The 17,939-nt window shown below is 35.2% G+C and overlaps 1 protein-coding gene across 2 annotated transcripts in view; it reads left to right on the top strand.

The window, feature by feature from the left end:
• The window catches only part of LOC123705124 (tyrosine-protein kinase Abl), a 60,732-nt gene that overhangs the window by 5,399 nt on the left and 37,394 nt on the right, over window positions 1–17,939 (top strand). Inside the window, exons 2-3 of one of the 2 annotated variants that reach the window (XM_045653758.1) lie at window positions 13,445–13,544; window positions 15,828–15,940. The exons of the other annotated variant lie outside the window; for it this stretch is intronic. Of the exons in view, the coding sequence (XP_045509714.1) occupies window positions 13,445–13,544; window positions 15,828–15,940 (213 nt within the window). The remainder of the gene's footprint in view (window positions 1–13,444; window positions 13,545–15,827; window positions 15,941–17,939) is intronic. 2 annotated transcript variants of the gene reach the window in all.

Raw genomic sequence — 17,939 nt, forward strand, 5'->3', positions numbered from 1 at the left:
AATACGGTAACCCTATTATAACATAACAATGGAAGTCGACTGCCGTCTGTTCGCGTCATCGTGTGCCATAATTTCTATTTGTTTTCTTTCAATATAAGTGAATATTAAACAGTGTCTGAATTAACTTATTGTTTTATGATTTGACACACAATGATAACGATGCTAATAATGACTAATTATATGTAGGTGATATATATTAACAACGGCTTTATTAATTCAATAGTTTGCTGCATTTTTATGATTAGTGTTTATCTATTAATGAATGCAGTACCAAATTTATTAACTTCAGTTATATTAATTGTATATATTAAATTTATAAGCAAAGTCATATTTATAATTTGGGGCCATCCATAAAGTACGTCACACTAATTTCATGAGATTTTGAGCACCCCCCCGTCCTTGTCACAGGTGGTCACATTACTAAGACCCCCCCCTCCCTAGTGTGACGTCACATGTTTTGCAATTAAACATCGAAAAATTATTAAATTAATAAACTAATGTTATTCATTAGTTTATTTTTTTATTATTGTCATATATTAATTGTCAACAAAACAATTTAAACCGTATTGCCCTAAAGATAGAGTTGGACATATTTTTTAGTTTAATTTATATTTCAAATTATGCGATTAGTAGGTACCTCTCGATTTTGAAATGTGATGTCACGAAACTTAGGACCCCTCCCACCCCTTGTCACACCGTGTCACACTTTGTCGACCCCCTCCCCCCCTCTTTACGTGTGACGTACTTTATGGATGGCCCCTTTAGAAACACGTGACATGTCCGCGCTCGTTTACATTTCTATGCCATCAAAACAAACCTCGCCTCCATTCAGCATTTCCTTTTGCATTGACTACCTTTTAATTAGCAGGGAACAGTAAATAGAATTGAAAGGATTTCTTTTTCATTTTTAATTTACTAGAACCCTGAAGCCGAGTCCGATAATTTAATCAAGGCGCACTTTACTTTTGTACGGAAACCTAGCTTAGTCGCTATTGAGATCGCTAGGAGATTAAATTCTTCATTTTTATTCTCTCCCAGAACGCCGCGGTTTATCTGCAAAGCGGTGGCGTTAAGTGAAGATTTCTAAGGCATTAAGAGATAATTGAATAAGCTAATAGCTAACACGGGCTTCGTCCTGTTATTAGTGTAAAGTTTCACTGCGTTATAATTACCTGGCTTAATATTCAATAACGTCGGTGCGAATAAATAAGTGTTTTAAAATGTATAAAATGCATATTTATATACGGCACTTTCACTTTTATTAATACAAATTGGAATTGCCTCGTTATAAACGAAACATTGCTGTAATCGTTTTAAAATGTTAGACTGCTCAGTGCTCTCCTCTGTTGCTTGGGTGTCTGTAATTGACTTATACACTCAAAGAGAAATCTTCCTTTATGCACTGGAATATGGGCGGAGGAAGTAGCTCGATGTAATGAAAGGATTATAGGCATCGTTAAAATTAGTCCACGGGCATATAAACAGGTTTGCGATATCTATATAAAAGCAGGCTGACCCGATTCTACACATCTTACGATCGACGTCCCCGCTTCCCTTTCACTATATATGTCGGTATTCAGCACCGAAACTGTTCTCTAAGTTGAAATGAATGAGTTGTTTGAACGGTACCATGGAATTCTGAATGCGCTGGTGGAAGGAAGGCACGAGCGGTCGACTAAACCGGTTGTGTGTTCCCACGCGGACGTTACGACCACTTTCTTTCCTGCAGACTAATAATTAAGTACTCATCACGGCGTCGAGTTGTCACGAGATATAAACTTACAAACAATGATGATGATCATACCAAAATGTAACTTTGAATCGATGAAACGCGTACACGCAACGGTCCGATCACTTTTGTCATTTTATCTGGATCAAGGTAGTGTACTTTTTGTAATGCCGTATCTCGTGAACTCGATTTTAATTTTCTGTGAAACATGCGATATTGTTGGAAAGTATTAACAAGGATTAATACCTGCGTAGGTATCGTAAGGCCTTCTTTTATTTATTTTATGATATGAGTCGACGTAGCTCTGTTTTTAATTACACCTTGTGTGGATAACAGCATAACGTATTTACTAACAACGCGACGTGCGGGGAGTGTCCGTCGGAAAATAAATGAATGCAGTAGGTAGGTAGGTAATTGGCGGAAAATGTCATTGTATTAAGTAAAAAGCGCTGGCTTTATTTGTGTGTTGTTTAAATTATTAGTGCTTGTTAAGTTGTAATTATAATTACGTAATTTAATTTGTATTAAATTTTATAAATCTTATTTTATTTTATGAATAATTTAACTTTTGCGCAAGTATGAAAATAAAGATGTGAAATACGATTAATATTGTCGAATTGTATTTTATTTTCTCTATAATGTCTCTTGAAGCAAACGAGCAGATATTTTCGCGCGGTAGTAATGGAACACAGAAATCTATTCATGTAAAACAAATAGTTCTATCATTGGTAGTTCTTGATTTTAATGAATGTAACAAATAATATTTGAATAAAAATAACTGCGTTAAAAACAACCGACTTCAAAAACGGAAAAGTAAGAAATAAAAAAGATTTGATATTATTAATTACTACATATTATTTTTATGTGCTATTTACTAAAAAGGTTTGATGTCGGTGCATGGGCTTAATACTAAGTGCTTAGTATTTGGCACCGACTTCAAACCTATTTAATAAATAGCACATAAAAATAATATGTAGTAATTAATAATATCAAATCTTTTTTATTTCTTACTTTTCCGTTTTTGAAGTCGGTTGTTTTTAACGCAGTTATTTTTATTTAATACTTTTTAGTGTATTTTTCAACACGAATCAAACGAGCCCAAACTCGATAAAGTTGAGTCAATATATTATTACTGAGTTCCTATGGCCACCTTCCGATTCCATCATCAGATCAGCTCCATGTCATGATAATGTTTCATCGCTATCCAATTTACATTCGTATACAAAATTTCAGCTCAATCGGTTACCGGGAAGTGAATCAAAGTTACTTGCTACATTGAAATTAAGTCATCGAGTATAGACAAAAATGCTCATAAAATAAAAACTACTAGGCCTAGCCGAATAAAATTTTTATGGGACCAATTCGACACCATCCCGCATCGAACAAAAAAAGAATCACGTAAATCGGTTCAGAAACCTCGGAGTAATCGGTGTACATACATAAAAAAAAAAAAAAAAAAAATATACCGGCCGAATTGATAACCTCCTCCTTTTTTTTGAAGTCGGTTAAAAAATCCGCAATATCGATACTATTTTGGTCCTGCATTATCGTAAACATATTATGGATACTCTGCTACCATATATTTTGAAAAAATTGGGATATTGTCACGTAGTCTCTTCAAGTCGTAGGTATTTGCATCCAAGGCACCTTCAAATCTGTTAATTGCATCCAAGGCACCTTCAAATATGTGCTTAATTTTTTCATAAAATCTTTGCGGCTCATTGTTTTTTTCTTTATTTATCTATATTATTTTGATATTATAAGATACAGAAATTGTTAAAATTCCATATCATGCCGTAAAATATCGCCACTGACCACCTATAACTTTCCCTGTAAGATAACTGAACATACAGGAATATGGTTTTCGAGCTTCTAAATAATATGTAGTAATTAATAATATCAAATCTTTTTTATTTCTTACTTTTCCGTTTTTGAAGTCGGTTGTTTTTAACGCAGTTATTTTTATTTAATACTTTTTAGTGTATTTTTCAACACGAATCAAACGAGCCCAAACTCGATAAAGTTGAGTCAATATATTATTACTGAGTTCCTATGGCCACCTTCCGATTCCATCATCAGATCAGCTCCATGTCATGATAATGTTTCATCGCTATCCAATTTACATTCGTATACAAAATTTCAGCTCAATCGGTTACCGGGAAGTGAATCAAAGTTACTTGCTACATTGAAATTAAGTCATCGAGTACAGACAAAAATGCTCATAAAATAAAAACTACTAGGCCTAGCCGAATAAAATTTTTATGGGACCAATTCGACACCATCCCGCATCGAACAAAAAAAGAATCACGTAAATCGGTTCAGAAACCTCGGAGTAATCGGTGTACATACATAAAAAAAAAAAAAAAAAAAAAAAAATATACCGGCCGAATTGATAACCTCCTCCTTTTTTTTGAAGTCGGTTAAAAAAGACCTTCTTAGGAATCTATAGTCGTCTGTTGGTACTTAGTAGTAGTATTAGTATATTCGAACTAGTCGAATGATCTCTATTATTATATTTCTTCCGGAAAGTTGTATTTTTATCTAAAACACAACTTACATAATATCAGCTAATGAATAATATATAATATGTGAGATTTTTTGCATAATACAAGTCTGTTACATTTCCTCTCAATAAATATCACTGGAGCATATTTCAGCCGCTTTAATTAAAATTCAATGAATTAAATAGTCAAAGCTGTGATATGACTGTAGGTAATGATTGAAGTTCATTCGTTCGTGACGAGATTTATCGATATTCCGTCACTGAACACGCGTAACGTTTTATTAAAATACCCGCGTTGGATTGTTTACTGTAGTATGTCAAAATTAAATGTCCTTATGTTACACTCTGCTCTCATGAAGCTCCACCGTTGTTGATCCATGTATTTCGGTCTACTTAATGACTATGAGAACCGCTTTAATACAGGTCTTTTAATATATCGATGTATCGCGTTGCTAATAGCAACGAGCGATCATGAATACTTGGATGATGTTATATTGCATTGAAAACATGTTTTCTATTAAATGTTAATGTATAAAACTAGAATTTATAAAATAAACATCTAAAAATCACTAAACTTTACAGGAATATTTTAATTACGCCGCGCTCGAATACTTCCCATTAATATCGGTTGTGCGATTTTAGTCCTCCGTGATTCGATGACAAAGAAATACGATTTAAAATTCCAAGTGAGGCCGATCTTGTGATTCTCTGGCATTCACTGCAGTGGAAACCGAGGCGAACCTTTTAAAATCAATAATGTAGTCCTTTATTCTTTGTTATCGTTTAATAATATTTCTACGTAATTTTCTTTAAAATAAATTAGTTTATTGGATAGAACTCAAGACTACTCCGTTGTTTAGTAAGAAATATTAATTTCTTAGTAAAGAAATTAAACCTTATTGACTGGACTTATCGTGATGTTTTTTCTGCTTTTAAAAGTATTAAATTTCTAATTATTTCTTCATTCCACTACTCCTACTTACTTCACCCGAGGTACATTTTATTTCAAAAAATAGTATCTCTTTGCTTTATCCAGTCAATCCATTATCGGGTGAGCTTAAGTAGCAGACACAAATAACTTTAAATAGATGTATTTTTATATACGCATTCATTTATGTGAATAGAATATTAAATATAACAAAAGACGAGCGAAATGTAAATGTTTTTGTCTGTATGGTCAATATAATGTTGTCCTAATACATATAATATTGTCATATAGTAGGTACGTGGTTATCTTTATTACGAAAATAATTTTAGAAGTTTACTTCAAAATCACACAAATCTTCAACTTATCTATTCACTGCTTACTATCCTAATGGATATAACTAATTCCTAAGTAGATGCTTTATATTTCAGGAGAATCAACAGACGGTAGCGAGGCATGCATCATGCGATTTGTACACTAAATTAACTCTCTCCTCCGCCAGATTAACATCATAGATAATTAAATGCTCACTAAAATTCAATGACGGAAATAACATATGTACGCTGGGAAGATACGATATCCATATTTAGTTTTGGTAATATAGGTCACACCGTGAAATCTTCTAAATGTGTTTGGTACGTGTGCTGTGTACTGTGTATGCTCGATGTAATTTTTGGTACGTCCTGGGAGAGATGATGAATGGTTTGCAATAATTAATGTGGTCTGAACCTCTTGCTGGTTTTGGGTACATTTAATGGCTCCTTTGTTTACATTTTAGGTGGACTTGGCTCGACGTTCGCGGTTATAAATGGTGTCCTATAGTAAGACGACGAGATTAAAAATTCGTGGCCGCTTTTAGAAGACGTTAATTTTTGATTGGCTCTGATATTATTTATGCCAGAAAGTGGAGTAGGGTTGATCATGCTCTAATTTTAAATATTTAATTTTCAATGTAAGCGTTTATTTATAGTTTTCGTTGATATTGATATTATGTCGTAGTTAGACCAATTGAGACCCACATTGTGACTGGAAATAATAAAAGTTCCAAAAATAATGTAATCCTGAGTTAATTGACTGTCACTTAAGCAAAATATTTTTCGACTATTAGTAATGAGCTGCCTCGTGTAATTCCTTGGAGTTCATATTTTTCTTGTAATTTCAAACACAATTATTATTGATTTTAGGATTTAGTATAATTTCTGAAAGTTCAAGTGAGACTAAAACTAGGTTGTGTATCTTATGACTATTGTTAATGAGAAGCTTCATGTAATTCCGTCGAGTACTTTGTTTTTTTGTAATTTCATATATACAATTAGTTAGTATTGTTTGTAGGATTATTTCTGAAAGTTCAAGTAGGCTTAGACTAAAAGTAGGTTGTGTAGGTTATGACTATCGTTAATTATTACCTTCATGTAAATCTATCAAGTACATTGTTTCTTTGTTATTTCAAATACAATTAACTATTATTGTTTTTAGGATTATCTATTTCTAAAAGCCCACGTACACTAAGAATTATATAACTATAAAAATCATAGCTCCGAAAAATATCGTCAGTACATCTCAATTCAAAACGCGAGCGTATTGAAAAATAATCATTCACAGATTGTGAGATTTTAATGACCCACGCTCCGATGGGGTTGGTAGCTTGTGCTCACTTCCGGGATATTATAAAGCTGAAGAGTTTGTTTGTTTGTTTGAACGCACTAATCTCAGGAACTACTGATCCGATTTGAAAAATTGTTTACGTGTTACATGTTAGAAGGCTATAGGCTATATATTATCACGCTAAAACCAACAGGAGCCGAGCAATGCGGGTGAAACCGCGGAGCACAGGTAGTTGAAAAATAATCATTCACAGATTTTAATGACCCTCCGGTGGGGTTGGTAGTTTGTGCTCGCTTCCGGGAAGCCTCTTTGATCAGCCAGCCCGTATACGCGACTTTGAGCCTGCCACGTATTTCCAATTGTGTATACTAACCCTATTATTTCTAGGGACAATGTCGTTAATTGTGACACTGTGACATAGGATTTTGGAGTGGACGAGATTTGGTAGTCAAATTGGTAAGGTTGTGAGTTGTGATTTGAAATTTATTAGTTACTTAAACATATATATGTACTAGCGGTCCATCCCGACTTCGCTCGTGGTACGTATTTCGCAATAAAATCCTATGTTTGTATTATGTATCCTATGTTCTTTCTAAGGTTCTAAAGATTGTCTGTGCCTAATTTCATCAAAATCGGTTGAGAGGTTTTTAGCGGGAAAGCGTAACAGACAGAAAGACAGGCAGAGTTACTTTCGCATTTATAATATTATTATTGTAGGGATAGTAGGGATATGAATAATGTAGTGCAGCCATTATTTGTTACGCCCAAATGTATAATAAATAAAAATAATTATTTTGTAAACTTGTTTATCAAAATGTATTTGAATTGTACGGATGTATTTTTTATACCAATTAATTTCATCAATATGGACACCTACAAAGATAAACATCCACTTCCAAATATTAAAATGTAACATTTAACTGCAATACATCGTACATTTCACAATAATACCCTTAAAGTCGAAATAATATCGATTCCGCGTACGTACGTACGTAGTAGGTACAGACGCTATTGGTAAACGGCAATTACGCGTCCTGGCGGTTTGTACAAGCCATTTATGTAATTCCCCGATTTTGTTCATACATGATACAATGCACGAGGATCAAATTAAATTTTCACTTCACGACCGACGTTCAAACCACGCTCGCGGCGATTTTGTTTTTTCAAAAATTCAATTCTGTTGAGTAGCAGCGGGCAACAGCTGTGTTTTGTATGGTTTTGTATCGGGAAAACGTTATTGTTTCGTTTACCTGTAAAAATATAGAAGTTGAATGCGAACGTATTGAATTATTTGATACATTTTAGTATAAACGAAACAAGTACATATTCAATATATTTTTAAAGCGAAATATAATAAAAAGCAGCGATATGTAGGTATGAAAGCTGACTAAAATGCCTCGGGATAACGTTCTGTTTCAGACTCAAAACTTCTTATACCTTGGATATAGTGTACCTAGTCTGTAATAAATCACGTTATAAATTCTAACTAAATAAACCGTAAGCTTAAATTCCACTTCCAAAGACAGCTTTATTATATACGAGAGACAAAATTTATGACATATCCTTATTAATGTTAGTTGGTCTAAATAACAATTAAATTAAAATACGTTTGTCCGAAACTACATGATAATACTTCTAATAGTAATATTATCAAGTAGTTTCAAATAATTATCAACTCAGTAAAGTATCCAGAAAACCAATTAAAAAATACGACACCGTCCATGCCTTTACACTAGCATAGCATTTTTACGCCTCAAGTCAGCCAGCCGACATAAATGAATACCAATAATAACTGGCCGAGTCCTCTGCGTTTTTATAGTCAGTTTCGGATATTATTAGACGTTAATTGTCGGCTCAATTCGGTTAAGTACGGCGTCACGTGACTCACCGGCCCACTGGCCATATGCGGCATGAGGCAACGTGTGTGACTTGATTTTAATTAAACCACTCTTTACTTATCCTAAATGTGAGACGGGAACCTGATATGTGCAGCGTTTGGCGCTCGATTGTTGCCAATTTTGTATGGGATACCTTGATGGGTGAAGGGTGCTCCTTTTTGCTACTAGATATCATTGGCTTGACTCTGCCTGAGATATATTTATGACGTTTATATATTGTAGAAAGATTTTTATTAGTTACATCTGTCCCCTGAACCACTAGGGATGAGGTGGTATTACTTTGGTGGTTATTGAGAAGATTTTGAATTGTTCTAGACAGATCTTGCCAAAAAATAAGTTAGATAACTATATACTTTTTTAATTGTGTCTCAGGTTTTTCAGACTAGGATAGGTTGTCTGGAAAATCGACAAATGCAATAAGATTGAACACTGCAATTATTTTTAAATGATCAATACGAAAAATATTAATAATGCCACAATGAGACAAAAAATATCGTGGACATATGAAATTCCTATAAAATTTAAAACCGGAATATTCACGAGCACAGGTACGCAGCAAGAATGAAAATTTGCAACAACATCTTGACTTTTTGTCCTCTCAGATAGCTCACATTGAGCGACACGTATGCAGGCCCGTTACACTATTATTATAAATTGCCACAACTGGATTACGCCGAGTACCGTATGTACAATTGCACCTCAAAGGCCGCAAAGTTCTTACAACTGTATTTGTAGAGGCAACAAACATTAATAATTTAAAGATACCTACCGCTGACCAGGTAAATGTTCTGCCAAGATTCATCTTATCATTTGATGATGATTGTTTCTTCGAGTCCACGAAAGGAATGAAAATATGCAACAAGGTTTAACCCATTGAGCCCCGAGCGGCCCGATCGGGCCACGACACAATAGATTTTCTGTGTCTGTGATTCCGGGGCCTGAGTTATTAAGCAATAGGGTTAAAGTTTCTTGCCCAGACACGCCTTATTATTTATAGCTGTAAAAAGAGTAAAGCGTACTCTCTGACCTACCAATTACACACAAAATATAAAAAAATGTTCTGTCAGGTGTCCAGACTTATCGAATATACCTATCTAAAAAGTTCTTAAAAATATGCCAGAAGATGTTTTGTTAAAAACAGTGACAGTAATTTTAAATATATAGATGATATAATTTCTCCGCTCCAACTAATAAACGTGTTTTTAATGTATCAATATAAATTACGTGATAGTTTCGCTTTGGCAAATTAACTCACGTTTATGGTATTGAAAGTGGTTTATTTAATTATGACAGTGGATTATAAACTAGTGGTTTTAACTTCTAAATGCAATGCGGTTAATTTAGCTATCACTAATTAGTGCCAAAACACGGTTATAGATAATGTATATTATCATGAGGTATATTTCAGATTACCATTAATATAAAAAATGCATTAAGTTCTGATAGTAATCGTTCTTAATCGAGCTTTATATAAATTAAAATAGGTTTCGTTTACAGCTGCATTGAGATAATTTAGAAGCATGTTGAAGAAAAACGATCAACAGAATTAAAGCTGTCTCAGAAATAAATGGTAAATCGATAAATTTATATTTGAAAGAAAGAAAGAAAGAAACATTTATTTATCAAGGACAGCACAACACACACACACACACACACACACACACACACGTACATCGACTTTAAAACAAAAAACATAAAAGTTAAATAAGAAAACACCACAACAAGAAATAATAATATTTGCTAGATAAAGTCTGTATATAATTTATATAAGTGACTTAAAATTTTCCAACTTTTGTATTCTACTTTTCTTCATACTACTGGTTGTTTTTGGAAAGGAGTCGAATATAATAGTATAGACGTGGATCATATAACCTTAAATTAAACCTTTACATATTTTGTAATGTAACGCGAACGAAAGGTCTAGAGTTTACACTACAGGAACGTGAGCGAGTAGCTGGAAGCTGTAAAATTTCCCTTGCCTCGATTCAGTCACTTCGAAAGGCTATTGACGAGTTGGAAATATGAGATTTTTAGTTATGAAGTCAACATCAAAGGAATTCACTATTGAAGTTTCTCCGTAAAGAAAAATTCCTGTTATGTCGATATAATATCGTGACTTATCCTGCACATGAACTTGAATCTTCAAGGGGACTTTATTACTTCAATATACGGTACGGATTTATAATATCAAGCTCGATATTTTCCTTTTCTGAGAAATCTGATGGCTTGTAAATGCAACAAGTTTTTGATTTTATTTTAACTTAGAAGATTTAAACACTTGATAAGATTCCGTATATTTTAAGAATGGATACCAACAAAGGACCGTGCTAGGATACAAAAGTTTGGAAAAATCGATAACTTTAGTTATTGGAAAATTTGGTAAAATCATTTTAAATTCTGAATTGGCGCAAATGTAATTAAATTTTATCCAAACTCGAAAGAGAAGTAGGTTATTAATTGGACTGTATGTTTTTATATAGCGGAATAATCGTATAACAAATACGATTATTCCGCCAATTAAAAATGTATTTTCATGATACGTTTTTTGATTGTTAGGTTGTGTAATATTAAAATAATTCTTTATAAATTTAATAATCGGCGTTTTCTAAACAATCTCAAACTATTGTCGTGTTCTTTATCTTGTTTGTTCACTGTCGGTATTGATTTGATCCCTGAAAATAAATTATCATTAATTATTCAAGCACTTGGAAAGGTCACATCACCAAAGGTCACAATAACATCACAGGTGTATTGATCTCGTTTCAAGTGATTATAAGATAATCCCTGAAGACTTGACGCTATTGGTGACAGCCTAGTGTAATACACATCACCAAAGGTCACAATAACATCACAGGTGTATTGATCTCGTTTCAAGTGATTATAAGATAATCCCTGAAGACTTGACGCTATTGGTGACAGCCTAGTGTAATAGGATTTCATCCTGTCTGGATCTAGACTGTAAACGGAGCGCAAACCGTTCTCAAGTAATCACTTAATGCAAACTTCTTCATGCTTCGAGGGTTTCCTTGCTGAGACCTTTAAACTACGGCTTTTAATTTACTTTTAATGATCGTCGACGTCGGCCATTCAGAGACACGCGATTCGAGCGGTCGCCTGCAAATTCTTGTAGGTAGTTTAAAGTAGCGGCGTTAAGTTTTAAACGGTGATAAACTATGTTAGAAGATAATTGAAAGATAATGCTTTTGAGGTAGTTGAAAAAAAATAATGTGAAAAAGAGAAAGGGTACCTAATATTTCAAAATATGTATTGCAAATGAATAGAAACAGTTACAGTTGTAATGAGCCACATTATAAAATAAAATAAATGTTTCGAATGGAAAATTGAAAGCTTTCACAAATTTAATAATTTCTGCATAATGAGTGGCTATACATTTTTAATGCTTACAACATATACAGTCAGATTAGGAGAGATTATGGATATGGATATGTGAGAATTTAATCCATACTAATATTATAAATGCGAAAGTAACTCTGTCTGTCTGTCTGTCTGTTACTCAATCACGCCTTAACTACTGAACCAATTTGCATGAAATTTGGTATAGAGATATTTTGATACCCGAGAAAGGACATAGGATAAGTTTTATCCCGGAGATCCCACAGGAACGGGAACTATGCGGGTTTTTCTTTGACTTCGCGGGCGATGCCGCGGGTGGAAAGCTAGTATGCTATATATGGTATCGGATTACAATTAATGCACATATACCAATGATCAAATATGTGACAGCACTGCCAAATGAATTTCTAGGATATTGGTATGCATCCAACATCTAGCTGAAACAGATTATTGAATTGCCTTAACGTCTAATTGTCTATTCATCTGCAATCTGGTAATTACAAGATGCAATTAACGTCATGTCTATGCACAGATAATATCTAACGTAGAATAATACGGTCTCACTTGCATTAGTCGGACAGTTACATTTGTACAAAACTTTTTGAAACCTGACTCGACATTTTCCTGTAATTTCACTAAAGCTCTTTTCAATTTTGTTGGAGAACTGAATCTAAAACAATATAGTCAAAGCGACTAGTATACATGGAACATGAGAGTACACATATAATATCTCAACCCCCAGGGACGAGGTGTATAACGCAATATGAAGCTTTTACGTTTTGCCGTAGGTACTAGGTACATAGTACGTTTTATTACATTTCTTGCCTCGCGTCATAACACATCTCGATTCCACGAAACGAATTAAAATGCAGCGACTATTGAAGGCACCTCGCGTCGTGCCGATTATGCAATGCGAATGTCAATGTTGGAAAATAAAATTCCTTTTCGACTTCATATCAATCGGTACCTACGTCTCAACTCTCAAGATACGGCAATTCTCAATATAATTTTTCAAAGAAATCTCGGAAGCGCTAGGTATTAGTATAATAATCTAGGCAGCTTTTATTATTCGTGTGGACAAATTGAACGGCGCTGCTATCTGATAAAATAGACAAAAAAAAAATTAGGAAAAAAAACAAAATTATGTATAACTACATTTATTGTATGTACGAGAAACGCTTTAACGCAAATACCCATCAATAATCACATCGACGTCCATTTTGAATTTCACGTTGAAATTCTATCCTCGTAGGTCGCGCTCGAAATCTGCATTTTTGCAACTTCATAAGGGTCAAATTGTTTTATGTTTTATGGGATTATTTGTGACGGTCACGTGCGTAGTATGTCGAACGATAAAATTTATAATAAGTAGGTAGTTAATCAGAAAAGTGTCGGGTAAATTATGCAATGTTGTATGGGGTTTTTTGCAGAAGCACTCCTGCAGAGTCGTCCCCTGCCGCACATCCCGGACCTACCAGATGGAGAGGCCACCGCGCCGGCTGTGCCGCTACCCCTCGATTCCGCCAACAGGTTGGTTGCATCATCCAAAACATACCATCTTTATTAATCATGTAGAAGTTATCCTTAATTATTTTACTCGAGTCACGCAATAACTGATTAATCAATTTGGGTTGAGAAAAATCAAGGTCCATTATTACGACGTGAGCAAATATATAATGCACCTACCCCTATTTGAGAAAAACAACATGTTCGTTTTAATTAATGAGCACCGAAAAAATCGTAAACAACCTTTAGTATTTTGATATCCGAATATTCGACCTCGCAAATCATTGTGCACTCAAAGATGACGTAAATTGCATTAAGCCCGTATCCTGAATGCATAGCTCGACTGAATAGCCGTGTTCACCCGGTCGGGGCGACACATGGTGGTGGATTGTTCCCGGCAAACGCGATTATAGTTTGTGATGATATACATTGACGCATGACTGATTACAATTTGCAACTCAATCACACAACGTACTAACATCTTTACGAAATATACACGGTAAATAGCTTTTGGTAGCGGACACGGGCTACTTTATTCCTTTCCATGTCTATTGCTAACTGAGGGGAGGGAAAATCGATTTGTGGCCGGCGTCACGGATAATGGCTGGAAGTACCTCATATTACTGTATGGCGATGCAATTTTCAGTGTGTCGTTTTTTAACAGACACTTTTCAACAACATTGGTTTTCGACTTTGTCATCCGTCTGGTTTTACCATCAAATATGATGTAAAGATGAATGCAACCTTTTACCCAATAGACGGGGTATTAAAGTTTAGTGCATGCGATGACGCTGATCTTCCTTGTTGCTACTTACATGCGGGTGAACGAAGTTTTGAAGTGGAAAGTGCCGAAACACGAGTCGCGTAATAATCCTCTTGAGTCACCGACACATATGTAGTCGCGCGTACTTACATGCTTCTCTTAAATGCTACATAGAGAAATTAAAGCAGTTCGAATTAGCTATAGCACTATTCGTTTTAAGTGCCATATCACACTAGCGGATTGCGAGCGGTTTCAAAGCGGAGCGGGTGCGCAACGAACACGCCGCGGATGCGCAGCGAACACGCCGCGGACGCGCAACGGTTTCGCTGCGAATAGAAGCGTCAACGTCATTTTGTATACTCTCGCAGAAAAGCCAGCCCTTGCCTAACTTCCATTCAATATTTCCATCGTTTCTGTAGCACTCCATTTTTTAACCGTACTGTGGAAATGCACTTACTTAACTAAATATGTAATAACAACTGAAGTTGTTGTAAAAGGTGCTATAAAATTGAATTACTAGGACTTTAGAATGTAACATACATTCCAAAAGTATGTAACGACTGACCACTTGACCAGTATAATCTCTCCCATAGCAACGTATTTTATAAAGAGATTTTGTGAACCTAATTATGAGCAAAGTGATAGTGAGTTGCTGGTTGCTTGATAAAATTTTCTATTCACTGCTATTTATCTAATAATAAGATAGCCCTGTTTAAGTTAAGGAGCTTTAAAATTTATTTCACTAGTGAACTTTCATAATGAGCAATTAAGTTATCTGATTGCATTTCGACCAAGATTTAATAGATAAAACAATACCCTAAACATTAACATGTTATGAAACTCGTAAAAAATAATGATCTCATAATTATTATACTATAACAAGTTATAAGAAACAACCAGCACGGATTCCATTTTGTTAATGAGTGTACATGACCGCGACGTAAACGTTGCGCATCTGCCACGCGTCCGCAACGAATTCGCTGCGCATCCGCGGCGTGTTCGTTGCGCGCCCGCAACGTATTCGTTGCGCACCCGCTCCGCTTTGAAACCGCTCGCAATCCGCTAGTGTGATATGTCACTAACCGAGGGGGATTCCACAAAGAGCTATAATATTCCAACGCGCTAGTGTCAATATCAAGGGTTAGGCGCGTCCAAATGTCAATGTCAATCTGAATTGTAAATGGGCGTAAAGCCTTTTTAAAATTGCACTTAATTGAGGTGTTTCGGTTTTAAATTCTCGGGACAATTATTTACACGATTTGTTTCATAAAACCTGTGTTTAAGTCAGCTAACTCAAAAACTAGGAATCTGCAGATTTTACGGAGAGAAAGGATTGTTTTGTGTCCCTCGTTTTCTATGTTCGATCTATCTAAAGGTTTTACAAATTTTTGCTCCGCAGCCAACAAAATGTGGTAGCGGCTTTTTGATTAAAAAATGTGCTGCAGGGAATCTCGTCGAGCTAAAAAAGATAGATTGAATGTATAAAACCGACATTTAGTGCCTTTTCTCATTACGCAACTCACAACCTTTTTTTTGCACGACAGATGGACTTCCAAGGAGAACCTTTTGGCGCACCATGAAGAAGACGACCCTCAGTTGTTTGTTGCTTTGTACGATTTTCAGGCGGGCGGGGAAAATCAACTGAGCCTTAAAAAAGGTATTGTAGAGCTTTGTAAACATATACATCACATATTTTTATTACTGATTATTTATCAAATGCGACTTTTATGCGTAGGTGTGTTGTATCATTATTTGTGTCTTATAAATATTAAGCGTTTAATGAAAATACTAAAACTCATACGTTATAATAACAGTAATTACGACTTAATATAATGTTTTGTACAAACGACGTTATTTATTTAATGTTAACATAACTTCAATACCATTAAACGGCCATACCTATAACCATTAAAATACACGACATTGTAAAACTGCCGTCGCGCGGTCGGTGTAAAGTGCATTTAAAAAATTACAAGTAGGTGCACATGAAATGACGTCATATATCGTAGCTGTAGGTGGAGGCTACCGACTCTATTACAATGTCCCGCTAGACATGCTTCTGACGAGCGTGTTAACAATGTTTCTGCATTTCAAACACGCGAGGAAAACTCAGCGAATTGTTAACTTCACACGAACGACGAGAGGTACACTCAATTCTTAAAAACGTCTACAGAAAGTCTGACTAATTTCGAATTGAACGTTCTTCCCATAAAAACTTATATCGGTAAAATTGTCGTTGCAACCGTTCAAAGGTAATTGAATTGCTAATGGCCTGTACACACTTTACCGACTTTGCGGGTAGCGTGTTTGCGCCGGCATTAGGTCGCACAAATAACGGGTGACATGCAGCTGGAAAATCGGGCAAATGGGTAACTATGCTGCAAGGGGTAAGATTCGCTTGCGCTCACGTCGCATGCCATTATGTCTGCAAACGTTTATACGGCCCAGGTGAAGGAACAATTTCATTAGTTAGATAGATTTGCGCAATCCGCAATATCGAATAGTAGATACGACATATACTTTCCAACTAAAAGTTTTTGACTGCACTCCCTAGAAGTTTGAATATGTAGGAGAGTTTTAAAGCCAAATGAATCCGAAACTATTTCGTTCTAAAGTAGCAGTACATAGTTGCATTATTTAGTGCGAAGTTGGGAAGGGATCCTTGCATTAATGAAGTCTCGAAAATACTTAGACATTTCCAGCGGCTGCAGCGCTTCCGCGAATTTCCGGACAAAGGTCTCGAGTATTTTGAAGCACGATTGCTTCACGTGTAAAAGTAAGCTTTTAAGCTGATTAGATCGTTAATTATTTACATTGTATTCCTCATTGTATTCACTGTAGGTTCTGTTTTGTACCTCGCAATTCTAGCGTGCGGAAGGAATATCGTATGATGAAATTTAATATTCAATGAACCGTACAAACCACTAGCACTGTTTTGCTTCAAAATGAACAGATACCTTCGTTATTGATATTGTGCATCGATATTACATCTGCCTGAAGCTTACTATACAATCTACCTGATAAGACTAAATTTTTCAACTTTAAAACTTTGATTTCATTAATAATTTACATTTACATCAACTTTCATTAACCATACCCTCCTGCAATTTATAGTCCGCTACGAAGTGAGATCAACTATAAATTCGATTCGATTTTGATAGTCATATCGTAATTCTATTCAATAATATGATACAATTTTCTCCGCGTGGCGACCTCATCGTTAATTCTATTGCATTATTGCCGACTTGACTTAATTACATGGCGTCGTGCATAGTTTTAATTAACTTGTGGACATGAAATGTTAAACCTCTTTGATGGTGTTCTCGAGTCTTAGTAATTAGCTGCGACTCCGGATGCGTGCTTCCACATCCTCATAACACGCCGCAGCGCTCTTGCACACCACCTACGTAACAACCTTGTAAGACTGTAACTTTGTCGAATTGAAAGGAAATATAGTTGGGAGACTAATTAAATTCCAGCAGGCCGAGACAAATGGCAGACGAATAGAATAACAATTCAATTTCAACTGGATGAAAATTTTGTTCGTGGTCGTCGTCGCCGTTGGTAGGGTGACTAAATAAATCCTTAGCAAAACATCATACGCTTATGTTAATTAGTATCGATAGCGGATTCTATTCTATATTATGTCAAGAGAT

The sequence above is a fragment of the Colias croceus genome, chromosome Z, assembly GCF_905220415.1.
Source record: "Colias croceus chromosome Z, ilColCroc2.1".
In the NCBI taxonomy this organism is placed as follows: Eukaryota; Metazoa; Arthropoda; class Insecta; order Lepidoptera; family Pieridae; genus Colias; species Colias croceus.